At 38.4% G+C, this 19,422-nt stretch overlaps 1 protein-coding gene across 1 annotated transcript; it reads right to left on the bottom strand.

Annotated features, from left to right (window-relative positions):
* Window positions 1-4,888: 4,888 nt before the first annotated feature.
* Window positions 4,889-10,356, bottom strand: LOC128743629 (uncharacterized). The gene is made up of 5 exons (XM_053840241.1): window positions 10,301-10,356; window positions 9,912-10,081; window positions 5,872-6,013; window positions 5,093-5,304; window positions 4,889-5,022 (listed from the first exon to the last, which is right to left on the bottom strand). The coding sequence occupies exons 1-5, from the start codon at window positions 10,354-10,356 to the stop codon at window positions 4,889-4,891; spliced, it is 714 nt and encodes a 237-aa protein (XP_053696216.1).
* Between the last annotated feature and the right edge of the window lie 9,066 nt (window positions 10,357-19,422).

The following is a 19,422-nucleotide window of genomic DNA, read 5'->3' as shown; positions in this document are numbered from 1 at the left end:
CACAACCAGGGCGACCGACGAGTTTGTAAAAATTTATGTAATATTTTTTGAGTAAATTATTTCACTTAAAATTTGTCTGTGTAATGAAATAGAGTTTCAAAACTAAGGTTATATGCATTTTACTGCATTTTTCTATTTTATTTGCTAGACAAAAAATCAATCCCGAAATATTCTAAAAAACTTTTTCGGGCATGTTTTTCGAACACATTTCCTACAATACATTCTAATAGCTGTATTTTGATTGTTGCTTGCTCAAAAGGTAGAGTTATGCTGCACATGAAGACTATAGAAAAATCACCTCTAGTAAGGTGTTTGGGAAAGCTAAGGTGAAATACTAGAAAAGCGCTATTTGTAAAGGTCGGGCCACTTGAGTCATGGTTGGGCCACCATAATTTTAAGCTCAGAAGGGCAATAATCACTAGAGAATGTCAGTGACGTACAATGTGATGAAAAAAAGCGAAATTAATACGATAAAAACCTAGATTTTTGTTGTTTTTTTTTTTCATTGTAGTTGTACACTTTGAAAAAGGCGATTGTAGCAATATTGATTTTACAAGATCGCCAAAATTTCGCAAAAATAGGGTATTTGTACATATATGAGCCGTTGTTCACGGAATTCATTCTTGTCATGTCTCTATATCGTATATTTCAATACGTATATCTTAGATTTTCTGCGGTGGCCCAACCTGTACAACATGGCCCGACTATGACATTTTTTGTCTTCACGTAAATACCTATAACTTTTTTATTTTTCAAGCAATCAGTTCAAAACTTTCCGGAAATATACCTAATTCTCAGACCTTTAAAACGATGTATTTAGATTTCCAAAATTTCCTTTGAAGCGAAAGTTATGGACGAATTCCGAAACGTGGCCCAACCACGACGACACTCCCCTAATTTGGTAGTGCTAGTTTAATCAACACGTCAAAAACGATGGGTGTTTCACAACCGGGGACAATCCCCTACAACACCATCCATCTTGCTGATACAAAAGACGGATTTCACGTCAATAGTCTATGGGGTTGGCAGTACCCTCTCAGATTTCAATGAAACTTTTTGTGTGTGAAGAGTTCATGTAAATAAACAACTTTGCATACTTAGTTTTTCGAAAATTGGTCTAGACTAACTTTTGCAAAGCGCTTAATTTTTTTCTCTTTTTTATTATAAAAAATATAACTCGAAAATAATAACACCTACAAAAAATGATCTATGGGTGACTTTTTGAAAATCTTCTGAATTTTCATAAAAAATATTGGAAAAAAGTAAAAATTATTTTCTACACTGAGAAAAAAGCATTTTAAAAATTAAAAATCGATTTTCCAAAAAAGGCCATCTTAGGAATTGATAGAATTTTTTTGAAGATAGATAATTACCTATATGGCGTACAATTTTTCCATACATTGCAAAATGGGTTTATTTAAGGGAAAAAACAATTGTCATGCAAAAAGGCTTAAAATCCATGGCAATAGGCCGTATGAATAAAACAGTTAGAGCAAATGCTCCCATAAGATTTACACGGGAAAAGCAAAGCAAACTGTTTTATTCATACGGCCTAAGATATAAGAAATAATAAATAATACTGTAAATACAAAAGATATAGCAATACGCTGTTCAGCAATATTGTAGATAATAACTAGTTTAAAAATGTCCCGCATATATTTTTTTCAAATTTTGCGTGGCTGAAACAGTACTTTCAAATGAATTAGAAATTAGATTAGAATTTGGGACATGGAACAGCTACCGGAGGGGTGGAAAGATGAGGGTATCTGCCCGATATATAAAAAGGGCGACAGGTTGGACTGTGGGAACTATCGTGCGAATACAGAGTCCCCTCGCACAAGGATGGTTCGATCACTTTGACTCAATTTTGATTCATTTGACAGTACCGTATCAGCCGAGCCAAATATCACAATATTATGTATAGAACATTTGTAGAACAAGTTTTAATCTACAATTTTTCTGAACAAAGTTTTGCTGTATCGTTTGTAGTTGCGGTGCTACAACGCTAGTAACTCATCAGTGACTAAATGAACGTTCATTTAGTCACTAATAAGATACTAGCATTGTAGCGCCGTAACTACAAAAGATACAGCAAAACTTTGTTCAGCAAAATTATAGATATTAATCTGTTCTACAAAAGTTCCATATACAACTTTATCATATTTGGCCCCGTTAAGACGGTACTGTCAAATGAATCAAAATTGAGTCAAAGTGATCGAACCATCCCTGCCCTCGCACCATTTGGCCGCATAGAGTACCATCGACCGGAAAGAGCTGTGGAAAATCATGGACGAGAACAGTTGCGGCGATTAGTTAGAAGTAGTTGACGAATTTATCGACCTTGGCTCACTGGTAACGCTGACACAGTTTCCCCAGAAAGCTCATCAAACTAATTCAATCTACGAAGGACGGTACACAGTATTGTGTTCGGATTTTGGGTGGATTGTCAAGTTCATTCGAATCTGTCTGTCTCTTATGCCTGCTGTTCAACATAGCGCTACAAAGTGTTATGAACCGAGCGGATATTAACACGCGGGGCACGATCTTCAACAAATCTAGTCAATTCGTCTGCTTTGCCGATGGCATGGATATTATCGACAGAACATCTGTGGCGGTGGCTAAACAGTACACCAGACTAAAGCACGAAGCAGAAAAGATTGACCGAGGCCGACCGACGCCGCTTGGGCAGTAGTATAATGATCGACGGCGATGAGTTAGAAGTAGTCGACGAATTTGTCGACCTTGGCTCACTGGTAATGGCCGACAATGATACAAGCCGTGAGATTCGGAGGCGTATTATCAGCTGAAATCGTGCTTATTATGGGCTTTACAAGCAATTGCTATTGAGCCCCAGTACAAAGTTTACCCTATACGAGACGCTTATTAAACCGGTCGTTTTCTACGGGCATCAAACATGGATAATGCCCGCGGAAGACCGGCGAGTATTCGGAGTTTTCGAAAGACGAGTGCTAAAACGATCTTCGGCGGCGTACAGGAGAACGGAGTATGGAGGCGGAGGATGAACCATGAACCCGTACAGCGCTTTGGCGAATCCAGTATACAAAAGGTGGCTGAAGCTGGACGGATACGATGGACAGGGCATGCTGCAAGAATGTTGGACAACTATCCTGCAAAGATGGTGTTTGTCTGAAGTCCAGTAGGAACAAGACGACCAGGAGCGCAGCGAGCAAGATGGTTAAACCAGGTGGAGCGAGATCTAGCGGAGAGTACACTCTATTCGAGGAATTGGAGAGCGGTAGCCCACAACCGAGTTAACTGGAGAAACCTTGTTCAACAGGTTTTGTCTTAGAACGGCAAGGCATTTAAGTACGATAGTAAGTAGACTCGTGGCGATGCACATGGGCTACAGCTAGTCTAAAATAAATCTATAAACATGCTATGTCAAGTATTCGTAAATATTTTCCGGTCAGCTTTGCTCTGTGTACAAAGATTTTATTTGAAGTATAAATGACAAGGCACACTTGAAGCGCAAAAACTACACTTCAAATTCAACGTGATCAGTGTAGTGAAGATACGTAAACGTTAGATAGCAACAAAAGCATGTGCTTATACGAAGGTAAGTCAATGAGAGAGTTTTTGAAGCAACACGTTTAACTAGTTTTTACTAAAAGAAAAGCTTATAATTGTCTAATCTGCTATCCAAATGTGATCTATCCAAATCTGGTGAACGTTTTACAAATTCGAATAGTGAAAATAAAAAGGTAGATTGGTCCAGGTAAATTGAATCTCTCCATAAATGTGATTAAGTTGATTTCTTGTTTTTTTGATTTTTTTTGTTAAAGGTATCTTTTAAATTAGTGAAGAATATAAGGCTGCACACTTCTATGTGATACCTAAAACGATTCGCACTTTATTTCGAGTTTTCAAAGTAAGAGGCCTACATGGATAAAAAAATAGCTACAATATGGATCAATTAGCACTGCTCCGTATGGCTAGAAACTTCATTTCGTCGTATTCAAGATTTTCTTTCGTCTTTCTTGGGGTTAGTTCTTGGACATAGATCAATTGTATGTTAAGATCTGTGTATGTATTCGTTGGTTCGTGTGCACGAACTATCCAAGTTACATAAAAAAGTAGAAGTGGCTTGAATCACGGCTCAAAGTGTCAAGTTGTAACTAGAAGTGATTCCCTTCGTCATATTTATAACAAAAAGGAAAATTAAGAGAATTTTTACACAGCGGATCAAATTGGAATTAGATTGATTGATTGAATGATTGTTTTTATGCATTTCGCATCTAGATTGGTTTCAATACTACTTTTCCGTCTCTATGACGAAAACGTAGACGGAGACAACCAGCACCCTATATATATAGCAACATATTCTGATTAGATTGCTATAATCATGGATAGATCGTAGATTTACAGCTCCTTAACAAGCATTGCGCTTCTGTGGCTAAATTTAGACAGATATCTGACAGAAGTTGATGATTGACACTCACTAACTGGCATAGAATCGTCACAGTATCACTGTCATGAAATCTTCAGTATAAGATCTCCTTCTGAAGACTTCTGATTTGAAAACGTGAATTTTTAGTTTTACCCTTTTTTTTTTGAGAAGTACGATTATATAAGAAAGGTTTAAGAAAGTTGAATCGGGTTTTAGGTTTTGAATTGTGAAAATATACTTGATGAAAGAATACTTCATTGTTTAGAAGCGTAAATGTTTATTGATTAAATAGTGCATACAGTATTTATATCACAACATAATTCCGACTTGAAACATAAGATTGGTTTTTGACTGTAATTAATATCACAAATAATAATAGAATATTCAATGGCTTAAACTAACACATGACTAGAGCATTATTCACGGAAGACATAAACGGGAGCGCGTCTAAACTTTGCTTTAATCAGAACTCGGCTCAAATTATATCAAATGTGGTGGTGGACCGCAGCCTAAACTATCTGATGAACCAAGCGCTAGTGACGTCAGTATGGTACGACGGCCAGGATGGACGCCCAAGTTTTCCCAGTTGATCCAAGAAAGACGTGCTGTTAGATCTGAAATTTGAATTTGGACGTTTAATCCACACTCCTTACGGGAACAAAAAATCATTCCATCAAAACTTACCACTCGTATTCCAGTGGGCGTGGTCAGCTTTAATTTCCCCTCGTAGACATTTTTCCACGTACGTTAGAGGGTCGTAGTCCGCTTCCAGGACCTCCCGTAGCAGTGCGATGTACGCGATCGCCAACCGGAGGGTATCGATTTTGCTTAGACGTTTTTCGTAGGGAAACGTTGGTACGTGAACACGGAGCTCGTCAAATGCTGAGTTTATGCTGCTAATGAAAAGGGAAAAATAATAAAGAGTTTTTAAATTTGTCGCACAAGGAAGCTGACTAAAGTTAGTTACAGCAAGTTAGTGTAAGTGATCACTTTTGTTAATTTAATTGGAAAATAAATGGGTTAAAAGGCCAACAAATGTTGAAATAATGCATTGTTTCAACTATTTCTCAATCAGTGAGCACCTCACAAGAAATGATATTTACATGTAATGGAGGCATAGATTTACATACATTTAAATTGAAACAGCATTACGGTTTTATAACCATTGTTTGTCTTTAAATATCTAGTGACCATGACCGGAGTATTTTTAACACAATTTTAATGGAATGCATACATTTCTTTACATTTCAACAAGAGATTTTTTTCTGACATCCCGAGTAATATTGAAGGGTTTTTTATACTCTTATGATAGTTTTTATGAACAAAACTGGTCGTAAATACCATTAAATATAATAGTGCAATAAAACTCCAACTGTTACTTGGGATTACTTGACCTTCTATCTCAACTCTAGTTAAAATGGAAAAAGGAGAATCAAAAACGAAAAAGAAGGAGCGTTCCTTACCCGTTAGGAGCCGAGCGCAGTACCCTCTTTCGCTCACGGACGCTAGTCTGCTGTCGCTGGATCTTGTACGGTGCAGTATTGTAAGGATGGCCAATTGACGTGGAAAGTGCAGCATTGGCCGAACCCGATGAATCCAAGCAATCTGCGATAGAAATTAAAATCATAATTAAAGTGTATAAATACATAAACTATTAATATACTATAAACACCGACGAAGCGACAGGACTTTCCACACATTTTCCTTAGAAAACTTGTGTTCAAAATTTTGAAACAAAGTACATGGAACAGTAACACCATCTGCACAACGTATCGCTATTTATCTTGTAAAAGCAAACCAGGTTTGGCAGAACTTAGGAGAAAATTCTATCTAATTCTAATACACTAAACATACCTTTCAATACAGATACTCGTATTTTGATTATGTTCAAACTGAATAAGATTAGTAGAAGTGTAGTAGAATTAAATGAAATTTTCTCTTAAGTTTCTTGTTGATTCAAAGCGCTTGAAATTAATTTATAATTGAACTGTGAAATGTTTTGGTGAAAATTTGACAAGTGCATTGCCCAATCGGTTCTTTGTAAACTAATTAAAAGTTATTATGTTGAGCGTCTCAGCAGAATCTCGAATACGAGTTTAAGAAAAAGTTTTCCGTTTTATTCTGCTACATAATCTTTGGCTAGAAGTGCATTTTAGTCTAAAGCGTTACTGGTAATAACTCCAAAAAGTATAATTTTGGATGCTTTACCATTTCTTCTTTCATAGTGTTGAATGATAAAATTAGGATAACACAATCAAGGCCCTGAATAACTTATAAAAATGTTAATTCATTCTAGACCAGGTACGCTGATAATTACTGTACTTTTAACAGTCATCATTTAAACAGCATAAATAATTCTAAAACTTCTAAATAATTCTAAACTCGCCAAAAAGCCACGTTCACATATATCCATTTTGATGTTTTTTTAATTATTTAGTTTCATTATACGAAAAAGCTTTACAACCATACTGAACATGGCACCTCCATCGATTCTAACAAGAAAGGAAACACGTACCTAATTATTTTTCAACTTGTAGCACTGGACTCTTAAGACCCGCGCAGAATTGGTACTTAACGGTTGCGTTTGCGTTAATCTGGCAGTTCTCCCATACAATTTGACAGATTATCTGTCAAATCTACGCAGACGCTACCATAAAGTACTAAATCTGCGCGGGCCTTTATAAACGCTAAAACTTTTTCTAGCGTTCACACCAATTAGTGTTGTTGTTGTTGTTGTTTGAAAGCTATCGAATTCAAAACCGCGCATTACCAAAACAGCTATTGGGCCATGTGTCAAATAGACCAACCTCGTGTTTGTGTCTTGGCCTTTTTTTGAGACGGAGGAGGCCCCTGAGATCAGCCTTATAATTAATATTTTATAATGGTAGTTTTTACAATTGACGGAGGGGCCGGAAGAAGAAAGTAGCGAAACAAACGTTGATAGGATCCTAACAGAATCGGACCAGGCGTGGAGTGTTTGGGGAGAAGTGGCTTCGAATCCGGTTATAATTGGCTCCAATTATAGCTTGGTTCTGTCCACGGATCCCCGAGCTTAGATAAATAGGAGCGGTACACAACTTTTTAAGTGTTGCTTCGATAACTCTCCCTTACCTAATTTTCCACCTAATTATTCTACTGTTCCCTTCAATGATTGTAAAAAAATACTGTTATAAAAAAAATAACGTGGTAAATCTACGCGCAAGTTCTGGTCATTGTAGTCTATAACCTTTCAGTTGGTCTCGATGCTGGTCTAATAAGCCAGTTGTCGTATGTTTGAATCTTGGCTAGGAGAGACTGTTAGAGTCAATAGGATCGTAGCACTGACCCCGCAATTGTCTTGTACTCTAATAGTTGGCTGCAGAAAGTCAAGTTTCGATAATGGAATTAAGCACCTAGGAATTGCTTTGCTTTAGTCTAATCAATCTGATTCAAAACATAATTTATTTTATATAAACATCTATTTCGCACAACACTTGAAAAAAATTAGCGAAACGAAGTCAAATAAAGTATTTTTCTCTAAGAGTAAAATTGAAAACATTGTTTCTTGGAAAAAAATTTAACAGAAAAAAGGTTGCTAAGTAGCCAATAGGTTGTACTTCAATGGGAAAATAATACTATACAAAGTGTAGAAATTAGTCAAATTTCATTAAAGAAATAGCCCTGCCAAATGCCGCTAAAACTGGACTGCGTTATCAGTTGATTTGCTGCAGCCATGGCGAAACAGTCAAGCAACAACGCTCGATGCTTTGTTCGTACCGTCAGCTCCATCTCGGAGCGAACAAATTAGATATTATGAGGAGTTTCGTGCAAGCCGGATATAACCGATCTGGTATTTACAACATCCTCTCAATTCTGGGAAAAAGCCAGAAGGTCAAAGAAAAACCTGGTTCCGGTCGCCCGACGGTACTGCACGACCGTAAAGTGCAGCAGAAGTTGAATAAGAAGACCGAGAGCCTCATTGTTCCGTGCTTTGGTCCGCGAGGTTAAAGCAACCGCCAAAACGGTGAAGATATCAGTCGAGACCTGCTGTATCTGAGCGCCAGGCAGTCACTTGGAGGAAGCGGCTAAAGTACGGCGTTGTGATCACAATGAAAGACGAGACCTACTTGAAGCTGAACGGCAACGACTCGCATGGGGACCGAGTACTCTAAGTCTCACACCAAAGAGGTTAGCGATGATGTCAAATTTATCTTCCAAGTCACGCTCTCGAAAAAGATCTTTTTGTGGTTGACGACTTGCTCCAAGAATTTCGTGGTCAAAACGGAGAAGCAGCTGATCGCCAATGCCACGAAAATGCTCAAGAACCTGCTGACTAATCTGATATAGCGCTGCACGTTGGATGATTCCTCGGTTGCGGAGCATTCACAACTTCCATCTTTTCAATGGCCATGACTAAGGTTCCGATCAGGTGCCGTAAGTCCGGGCATCGTAGCATTTTTGTAGAAGACTTAATAAACATAGGATTTGAGGAAAATTAATTTTACTAAACTATCTTTTGTAGTGTTTTCCAAAGCCAGCCGAAATTAGCCTATTTTTTAATGCATACGTTAGCGCTTGTCAGCTGCATTCATACGTCATTCAAGGAGGATAAGCCAAGCTGAAGGACAAGCTACTTGACTTCTTCCATAAAATCTACAACTATTATAAATTTTTGAAATGGATAACCAAATTCAAAGAAAATCCAGATTTCGTTACTTTTACGCCCAGGTGTCCAACCACCCAAATTGACGCGTGACGATATTTTATAAATAAACAAATTATTACTTACTTACTTACTTACTTACTTACAAGTTGGGGAATATTTTTTCGAAAATCTGGTCACGGAATAAGCACTCTTTAAAGTTTTTGTCGAAAGATTAGGACCACTGCGACTACTATGGAGAAATAATTGTTATCCAATATTTAGTTTTAAGAAAATAATTGAATATATCGGGGTTTTGAAATGATACTAAGTTTAAGTGGTGAATGACCCTTTGGGTTAAAACCACTCAAAAAAAAAGATACTTAGTTTGTGCAATTAAAAAATACTTAAACAGTTTTAAAAAGCTCAACTGTCTAAAGCGGCTTAAGATTCAATATGTGTTCAATTGATTTTAGTACACATTTTTTACGAGTGTAATGAATAAATTACTCATGTTCAAGTTACTAATGAAACTTGATATATGTGTTACACAGATGAAATTCTAATTTTTCGAATATTGCAGTAAATGATCTCAGATTGATCAAAATTTGTTTCCTTACGATCAATACATTTTTTCTATTGTTAAACAAATTTTATGGTTCATTAGTAGACAAAGCTTGCAGAAAACTATTATCCAACAAGCTTCGATTCGCTGTTGTAATCATAAATAGATTTCATAAGTCAGAAACAATTAGGCCTATCTATTTTTCCACATCCGCTCTGCGGAAATTGGAAATTGTTTTCCATAATTATTAATTCACTATTCGAAATAAAAATTCCAATCTACCATCTTCAATTAAAACTACATACTTTAAGCCTTACCATTGTGATGTAGATATTGATGCTGAATTTGTCGCAAGCTGCTGGTGTTCAATCTCAGATTGGCGGAACTAGCGTTGGTGGCCGTCGCCGCGCCAAGCTGATGATTTGCATAAACACACGACGGCAAATCCGAGATGAGATCCTCCTCAAAGCTGTGGAAATTTAATCCACTGTTGTACGTGACACCAACGGTCGCCATCATTTCAACGAGTGCATGCAGATAATTGATTAATTTAAAACAGATTTTATTAATGGAGTACAAGTTTTTGCACTTGAGAAGCACTTATCGTTCTATTTATAGGAATTTCACGAGAATTGGTTCTGATTTTGTTCAGGGAATTCACACAAAACACGGATGTACGTCACAACACAGAGTATCCTATATGCACCTTAGTGGGGGTGATGAAGATGAATCAGGCAGTTGACTTCGGCAAATTTTATCCATGTCAGCAAATCTTTTTTTTTTTTTTGGGCAACACAAACTGGACGAAAACTATCCCAGAAGAAAGGATGGTTGCTACCGGAAGCGTTCGCGAGAAGTAATTGCACACTCTGGCTGGATTTGCTTTTATACATACTTCCTTGAATGTCCTTTCGAATATCGATGTTACTGCGCAAGGACAGAATAGGGCGATGCTCCGCCTTCTGCCAGCAAGGGGTTCCGGTATATGATAAGTAATGGAAAATGTAGGGTGGTAGGATAGCTATGAGATGAGGGAACGAAACATAATGGTGGCTCTTCAACACATAATATATTCCAATGAATATCAGTCTTAAGGATACGAGATTCTGTGAACGTTATACCTTGAGGGACATAGTACTTTTTCAATTTTAAAAAGTAGCATTTTCTTATTGATTATTGTGAAAGATTAACATATTGAGCTCGTCTTATAACACCTACAAGGGCAATGTTAAAGACGAGCAGCGATCGCAGGATTCATTATATCCAGTCAATTTATCTGCTTTGCTGACGACCCAAAAATATTTTTATCTCCTACGAAGACCGCAGCCGACTCTTTGGTATACAACCATTGGAGCTGAGATGACGAATCGCATTATTATTTGGCTGCATAAAGGTTGATGAGACGTTAATTAAGCGACTGAAAAAGCATTGCAAAACTATTTCTCGTTCTAAAAATAGAATTGACAGCATTGTGCAAATTGGTTATTTAAAAACGCGTCAAAGCCTCTATTAAGCTCCTTTTGCAGGCAGCTTTGAAAGCAGCTACTCAAGTGACAATTTCAGGCTGATCAAACGTTTTTTAGCTGAATTTATCCAACCTGTGGCTGAGTTATGGTTTAGTTTTAGAAATAAAAACCTTTTTCCAGCTTTTAAACATCTAAGTTAAGCTTCGGGCTTGCTAATAGCTGCTTTGAAGCTATAATGTAGCTTAATAGAGGCTTTTGTGCGTTTATAAATAACCAGTTTGCGCAAAGCTGGAAACAAGTCGCACAAAGGTTATATAATGGGCGATATAATCGATTAACAGGTGTTTTTTCTGCCTCAAATGAAATAGGTTGTATAAGTTCTCCAATTTCGGCTGAATAAGTATTGTAGAATTGTTTACATAAATTTTATTCGATGCATATTCCATTCAGCTATGGCTGAATAATAGTGGCTGGTAGAATGTTTAATCAGCGCATAAATGTTTCTAGGGGAGTCTGTCGAAGGTCGCAGATATTCGCTGAATGTCTAGAACACCCTGCTGCCGCTCGTTCGGAATCAACTACAACATAGTTCCTAGGTTCAAGTACACCTAAGAAACCAGTATCTCTTGTTCAAGAGACCACCGCTTCTATTCTACATTTTCACCAGATCGTTATTCCCACCGTTGAAAGCGGCGGCCTCTTCCACGCAAACACAGGCACTATCTATTAGTTAAACCGAGCGAACAAGTTAGGCACAAGTAACCGAGTAAAGGTTGCATATATTTGGATGTTAAGTCATTCAGAGGCCGCAAGTATTTTTCCGAAAAGTATTATACTAAATGTTCTGAGAAATGGTCCACTCAAAATATTCTTTTCTATACCATTAATTTCATTGAAAATTTCGACGAAGTTTTTCTTCATTAAATTCTTTTTAAAACAAGGGTTTTTTTAATTCCCGTCGTAATAAGTTAAGCCATTCTAATTTTCATCATTTGTTGGATGGATTTAATGAATACTCCAAAAGTTCTTGTGCTGATTTGACTAAAACACACTTACCTTCCGATCCATGAACTTTGAAATCGCTGAAAAGCGACTATTAAATCGTTTACTGTTTCAACCCATTATAACCCGGGTATACCTAAATTTGGACCAAATGAAGTGAAACTCTGTAATCTATTATATTATGGCTCGAATGTGTCGGGAAATGCAAAATCGTCATTTGGGATGCTTTCAAGGCCAAAATATCGCAGGTTAAATATTTTAAAGGCTCAGTTTCAAACCAACAAATTACAAAGTTTTTTACAGATTTCTTATCGAATTTTGAGATAGACTTTACATATAGATATTAATTTACATGCCAGGTAATGTTTCGTCACTAAATGTAGACTTTTTCTTCCTTTTTTTGGAGTCAAAAATTTTTTCGCCATTTTTTCAACTTTTTTTCCGCCATTTGTCACAACTTTGCACTGTTGAAAATACAGATGAAATGACAAAAACTGACAAATTATATCACACACACATCAGATTGATGTCTTATCTCTCTTGTAGTGATATATTAACAATGCTAACTGTTGAAATTCAGCAGTAAACAGGTTTTGAAGACGAGGTATGATATATCATACGCTGGGTCATAATGGGTTAAAATCCGTCCATCAAAATTTTTCATCGTCCGAACTAAAAATCAAAACAAAATTTCTGCAGATCAGGGAAGTTTTCCTGACTGTGGCCTTGCGTAAGTTATTTTCATTTATGAATGACGCAAATTAAAACGATTAGTCGACATGTCTTCTTCGTCGCACGAAAAAACGAAGGAAAGTTGGCTGGTAGGACTTCTTTAATGATAAAAATCATTTAAATAGATCTCAGCTCACTTTGATTGATCGCATGTGATAGACAACAAACTAAAATATGCATTGTGCATATGCATTGCATTGTGTGTCATAAAAATGCTGATATTTTTAATAATTTGTGTTGGATAGGACGGGAATAGGTAATTACGACGAAGTAGCAACATACCCGAGGTATAAATCAGGTTAAGCCTACAATCGAGTCAAGAAACCGCCTCACGGTTTCAAATTTCTGGTAAGCTCATGTAAATACATGTAGAGGAGAGGATAATTTCTGGGGAATGGTTTCCTGGGTACTGGTTCATTCTGGCAAATAATTTTCTGACAAGTGGTTTTCGGGCTGTCATGTGTTTTATTTTCTAGAGAAAGTTGAACAACCCTTTTTGCTACTAACGGGATAGCAGCCCCATTGCGCAGTTCCGTTAATACGTAATAAAAAGCAATACTTTGTTCAATAATATTGTAGATAATAATTAACTCTACAATTGGTTGGTGTTAAGCCAGACCGAATCAAGTGACAAAACTCTGATTTCGAGTAAAACGCGTTCAAAGTTTGCTGCTCTGGATGGTTTATGTATCAATCGTTCGAAATCATCTTATAACTTTGGCAGTTTGCATCATTTATGTAGTCTGATTAGAGTAAAATATAGCTTAGATAATTCTTGATCGTTTGCTGTCATTAACTCATATTTTTCAATTTTGCGACTTGGTCCGGTCTGATTTAACACCGACCAATTACACTGAAACAAGAATCATGGTAATTGTTACCATATTAGAGGGTAAAATTAAGAGGACACACCAGTGATTTTTTGCAGAAAACAGGCTTGTCATACACTTTTCGCTTCGATTTTGCTCCTTTGATTACTGCATCTCAGCCAAGCAAAATTTGAAAAAGTGATGTATGGGGCGTTTGTAGAATTTGTTAATATCTACAATATTTCTGAAAAAAGCGTTACTGTGCATTTTGTATTTATGGCGCTATAAGGCTGCTACCCTCTTGGTAGCAAAAAGAGCGCTCTTTTTGCTACCAACGGCATTGCTGCCCTACAGCGCCGTAAATACTAAAGATAAAACTTCACTTTCTTCTGCAATATTATAGTTAATTACTAGCTCTACAAATGCCCCATACACCACTTTTTCAAATTCTACTTGGCTGAGGAGCAGTAATCAAAAGAGCAAAATCAAACCGAAAAGTGTATGCCAAGCCTGGCAGAAAAGATTTCTGTTTAGCTTAAGCAGTGTTCTGGTCAAAATTACCATGCGTTACTTTCGGCGTTACCTCGATACATAACAAAAATAACAGAATCGTAGTCAAAATTACTAAATATGACCATGAAAGGTGGTAAAATTATCTGAGAACATATTACTTGTACAAGAATTATGGTAAATTTGAATAGCTATTTCATGGTACTTACAAAAAGCATGCGTTTTCTGCAAAATTGTGCGAGATACTATGGTTTTTGTTTCAGAGTATCCTTTCCACTACTTTTCGAATTCTGTTTCACTGAGCCGCTGTAGTCAAATCAAAGCATCTGCAAAGCTAAAAACCGAAAATGAAGCCTGGTACCTTGAAGTTTTATCATAAGAAACCTATTTTTTATGTGAAATCCGACAGCATGGTAAGATGGTAACACAAGTCTGCCAAAAATACAATAAAATTTCAACACCAGTCGTCCCGGCCCTGTGTGCAATTGTACGGAACGAAGCCTCCAAACCGGAAATCCTGGCAAGTATCAGTGTGTTTGTTTCCTCACTACCGCTGATACACACTTTGTTCCCAGTGACCCTTGCATCGCCTCACACGTCGATCTCACCATTAATCCAGACCTGCTTGACGTAGCTCACCACTCTAGGCAACTCACCGCGACCCTACCGACATCTGATGCTGTACCGGGATGCAATGATTACGGTATTATGGTAGCCCCCGACCTCCCCACCGCAGTCGAGTTATTCCTGCCAGCGAACAACAGTCGTCCCGGGCCTGCGTGTGGGTGTACGGAACGGGGCTCCCAAAATTCCACACCAGGCAAGTGCAACAACTCCTATAACAATTCCTTCGATGACGCCGTCCCCGTTTCCAGCTCTGTGTCAGACCCGCAGTCGAACTCGAATTCTCCATTTCTGATTTATTACCAGAACGTGCGCGGACTTCGAACCAAAATCGACGACTTTTATATTGCTGTAGCTGAGTCAAACTTCGATATAATTGTATTAACGGAAACCTGGCTCGACGAGAAGATTCACTCCCAACAGTTATTTGGGAACGCATTTTCCGTCTTTAGATGCGATCGCAACCAGCAAAACAGCAGAAAGTCCCGTGGCGGTGGTGTGTTGATCGCGGTCTCTAATAAGCTGAGTTGCTCCACCGACCCTTCCCCGATCTACGAAACACTTGAGCAGCTATGGGTGAAAGTCCTAGTAGGCGATCTCTCTCTGAGCATTGGCGTAATCTATTTACCCCCCTACCGTAAGGATGAAGCCATGAGTATCAGCGAACATCTCGACTCACTTAGTAGTGTGTTTTCCCACCTAGCGTTGAGTGACCTAGCGCTGCTGTTAGGTGATTACAACCAGTCCAGTTTAGTTTGGAATGTTCCTGTAAACGGTTGTCCTAGCATCGACTACCAACGCTCTCACGCTTCCGCAGCTTGCACCGCGCTTTTAGATGGTTTCTGTTTCCACGGCCTGACGCAAATTAATCCAGTATTAAACAGGAATAATCGCTTGTTAGATCTGATACTTGCCAATGATCCAGCCATACAACTTTGCTCGGTTACCGTGGCGGCCGATCCTATTATCACGCTTGATGCCGAGCACCCCGCTCTTGAGGTTACATTCAGTTTGCCGATCCCTGTCGCGTTTGAGGACCCATAGAATCGATTCTAATGGCTTGGCCACTGCAATTGCGCAGATCGACTAGCAATCCCTGTTACTGTATCCTGATGTTGACACGGCTGTTGAACAATTCATTCGCACTTTAAACAGTTTGATCACCGATTTCGTTCCCACACGCCGACCTGCTCGCAAGCCTCCATGGGGAAACGCGCATCTCCGTCGATTGAAACGTGCCAGATCCTCTGCTCTACGCGCATTTCAAAGATCACGCTGCCAAGCCACCAAGCGAAACTTTAACCGTGCCTGTAGTGATTTTCGAGCGTACAACCGTTCTTTGTATAAGCAGTATACTTTACGAATGCAAGGATACCTCCGCAGAAATCCGAAGAAATTTTGGTCATTTGTCAACTCTAAGAAAAACGAAGGCGGCCTACCTGTTGATCTGTTTCTGGACGATCGTAAAGCCAATGTTACTCGCGATAAATGCAACCTCTTTGCTACTCACTTCAAGCAGGCTTTTAATCGTGCTCCTGCTTCCTCAGAACAAATTGCTTATGCTGTTAGAAACACACCTAACGAAGTCATCAACCTCAACATCTTTCGTGTAACGGAGGAGATTGTGAAAACTGCCATCGGAAAATTAAAATATTCGTTAGTGGCCGGACCTGACGGAATTCCATCTTGTATCCTGAAAAAGTGTTCTACTGTACTCTCTAGACCTCTCTCACTGTTGTTCAATGCTTCAATTCAGCAGTGTAAATTCCCTACTCTATGGAAAGAATCAGTAATGTTCCCTGTACACAAGAAGAGTGATAAGCGCAACGTACAAAACTATCGAGGGATTACATCGTTATGCTCAAGTTCTAAAGTTCTCGAGATAATCGTGAACGACGCTTTGTTCGCTAGCTGCCAACACTACATTTCCTCAGACCAGCATGTTTTTTTCCAAAACGTTCAGTCTCCACGAATCTCGTCGATTTCGTCTCGTTCTGCCTGCGCAACATGAATGAAGGGGTGCAAATTGATGCAGTGTATACGGACCTGAAAGCTGCGTTTGATCGGGTGGATCACGGCATCCTCCTTGCTAGGCTGGAGAAGCTGGGAGTTTCCGCGCCGTTCTGCAAGTGGCTACGTTCGTACCTAACACACCGTAGGCTAAGTGTGAAGATCGGACCAGAGGTCTCCGACTCGTTCAACAACATCTCTGGCGTGCCACAGGGGAGCAACCTTGGACCCTTGCTCTTTTCTCTTTTTATAAACGAACTATCAGCTCTTCTGCCACCTGGCTGTCGATCTTTCTATGCTGACGATGTAAAAATCTTAGAAGCAATTAAAAGGGACTCCGACTGCATTGAACTGCAACGCCTTGTGAATAAATTTGAAGATTGGTGCTCGAATAACATGCTTACCGTCAGCATCTCAAAGTGCTTCGCCATCTCGTTTCATAGTAAAAATAAGCCCATAGCTTTTAGCTACAACATGGCAAGACATTTGTTACAACGCGTCTATCACATTCGTGATCTTGGTGTCGTCCTGGATAGCGCACTAACCTTCCGTATACACTACAACGACATTATCTCCAGAGCCAATAAGCAACTTGGATTTATTTTTAAAATCGCCAAGGAGTTCCGTGACCCGTACTGTTTTCGATCTTTGTACTATGCACTTGTAAGGTCTGTTTTGGAATTCGGATCAGTGATCTGGTGTCCATATCAACAAATTTGGATCACTAGAATCGAAGCAGTGCAGAAAAAATTTCTACGGTATGCTTTGCGCAGTCTTCCATGGCGCGATCCCAGAAACCTTCCGCCATATGAAGAACGCTGCGTCTGCTTAACTTGGAGACTCTTGAAAGAAGACGTGCCAACGCTCAAGCCACGTTCCTGGCTAGATTGCTACTAGGAGATATTGACAGCCCCGCTCTTCTGAGCCAACTAAATCTGTATGCTCCTGAACGACCCCTCAGAACCAGGTATTTCCTGCACCTGCAGGCAGAGATGCCAACATTTTTTCTCAGAACTCAGGATGCAAAGGAAATAAAAATCAGGATAATTCAGGATTTTTGTTTCAATTTTTTTAGGAAAGCAATATGTACAAATTTTCATACTAAAAATTCTCTCACATTGCTGCTTATGCATTGACTATCTACCACAGTCGCAAATACACGAAATTGGGAATGAAAATGGACGTCCTTAACCTTTCGTCACTTGCGCCAACATCGATTCATAGGCAAGGTAAAACAGAACGAAATTCACTCGAATACTAACGCCACATGACGAAAAACTTATTAAACCTTGTCTATCGCTTGAAAGATCTTGGGCTGCAGATGAACCTGACTGAAAACAGTGATTTTGTTTATTGCCAGAGTTCCTATACTGAGATACCTATACAGATAGATTCCTATACTGAGTTAAAGTTAACGTTTCACAGGTGTTGTACAACATACAACATCCCGAGTAATCGTGGGTTAGGACGGCATTGACGTTTCTAGTTTCATCTTCGCAGGGTTCAATTTCGGCAACTAAAGGAAAGTGATTACAAAGTAAAGAGTTATAGAAAAATAAAGATAAACTCCTTTAGTGCAGAACACTGGACTAGTGATGTCCGTTAATCGTTCGATTAATTCAACTAATCGAATAATTATAAAAATATTCGAATAATTTTTAATCGAATACTGCCAGCACGAGTAGTTGAATTAATCGAATAGTTCAAAAGAAATAATATGAATGCGAATAATCCCCGAATAATGGCCGCTAATCGTTCATAATCGTTCGATTAATCGAATTAATTAAAAAAATATTCGAATATTTCTAATCGAATACCACTAGCACGAATAGTTGAATTAATCGATTAGTGCAGACAACGCTCGCCGATTAATCGGTAATCGAATAATTGAATATTTCGGACATCACTACACTGGACAGTAGAGAAGTGTGGGTTAAGTTTCTACAGGTTTTTAGTTCAAATGTATAAAAATCAGGAAAAATCAGGATTTTTTCCCAAAATCAGGATAAAAGAGCGACTTGTCAGGATATCAGGAAATACACTAAAAAATCTGGATAATCCTGAAAAATCAGGAACATTGGCATCTCTGCCTGCAGGGACGGAATGCAAACTACGGACTGTACGACCCTATCCGATTTATGGCAATGCGGTTCAACGAACTCTACGGTTGGTTCGATTTCAACATGACGCCTAATAATTTTCAACGACGATTCTCTCGTAGACGATAAATTTGTAATTGTACTATTGTATGTATTTACTGTCATATGTGTTTATATCATGAAGACCACCTTGTGTCCGATGATTTTTTTTTACAAATAAACAAATATTTTTTGACATAAATGCATGTTCTAAAGGATAAGAAATTTTATGATTTCATAAAACATTCATGCATTTCTTTTGACTTTTTTCCTGAAATCAAATTTTATTGCAACGATCATGCTTCCGACCGTTCCAATGGAACCGGCGAACCGCCCCCAGCAGTGCTCATAGTTAAATGCGTGGAATTACATTTATAAATATACTTTAGCAAATAAATTTAATTTATTCGCTATTCTGGTTTCACGTCAAGTAAATGTAGCTTCGAAAGTCGAAACTAATGTAGATGTCTTCACTAGGGCGTCGTCCGCGTCGTCAAAGCGAATCCAGCAAAGATTCCAACCATTTACGCAACCATA

This window comes from Sabethes cyaneus, chromosome 3 (assembly GCF_943734655.1).
Source record: "Sabethes cyaneus chromosome 3, idSabCyanKW18_F2, whole genome shotgun sequence".
Lineage (NCBI taxonomy): Eukaryota > Metazoa > Arthropoda > Insecta > Diptera > Culicidae > Sabethes > Sabethes cyaneus.
This window is presented reverse-complemented; position numbering and strand designations above follow the sequence as displayed.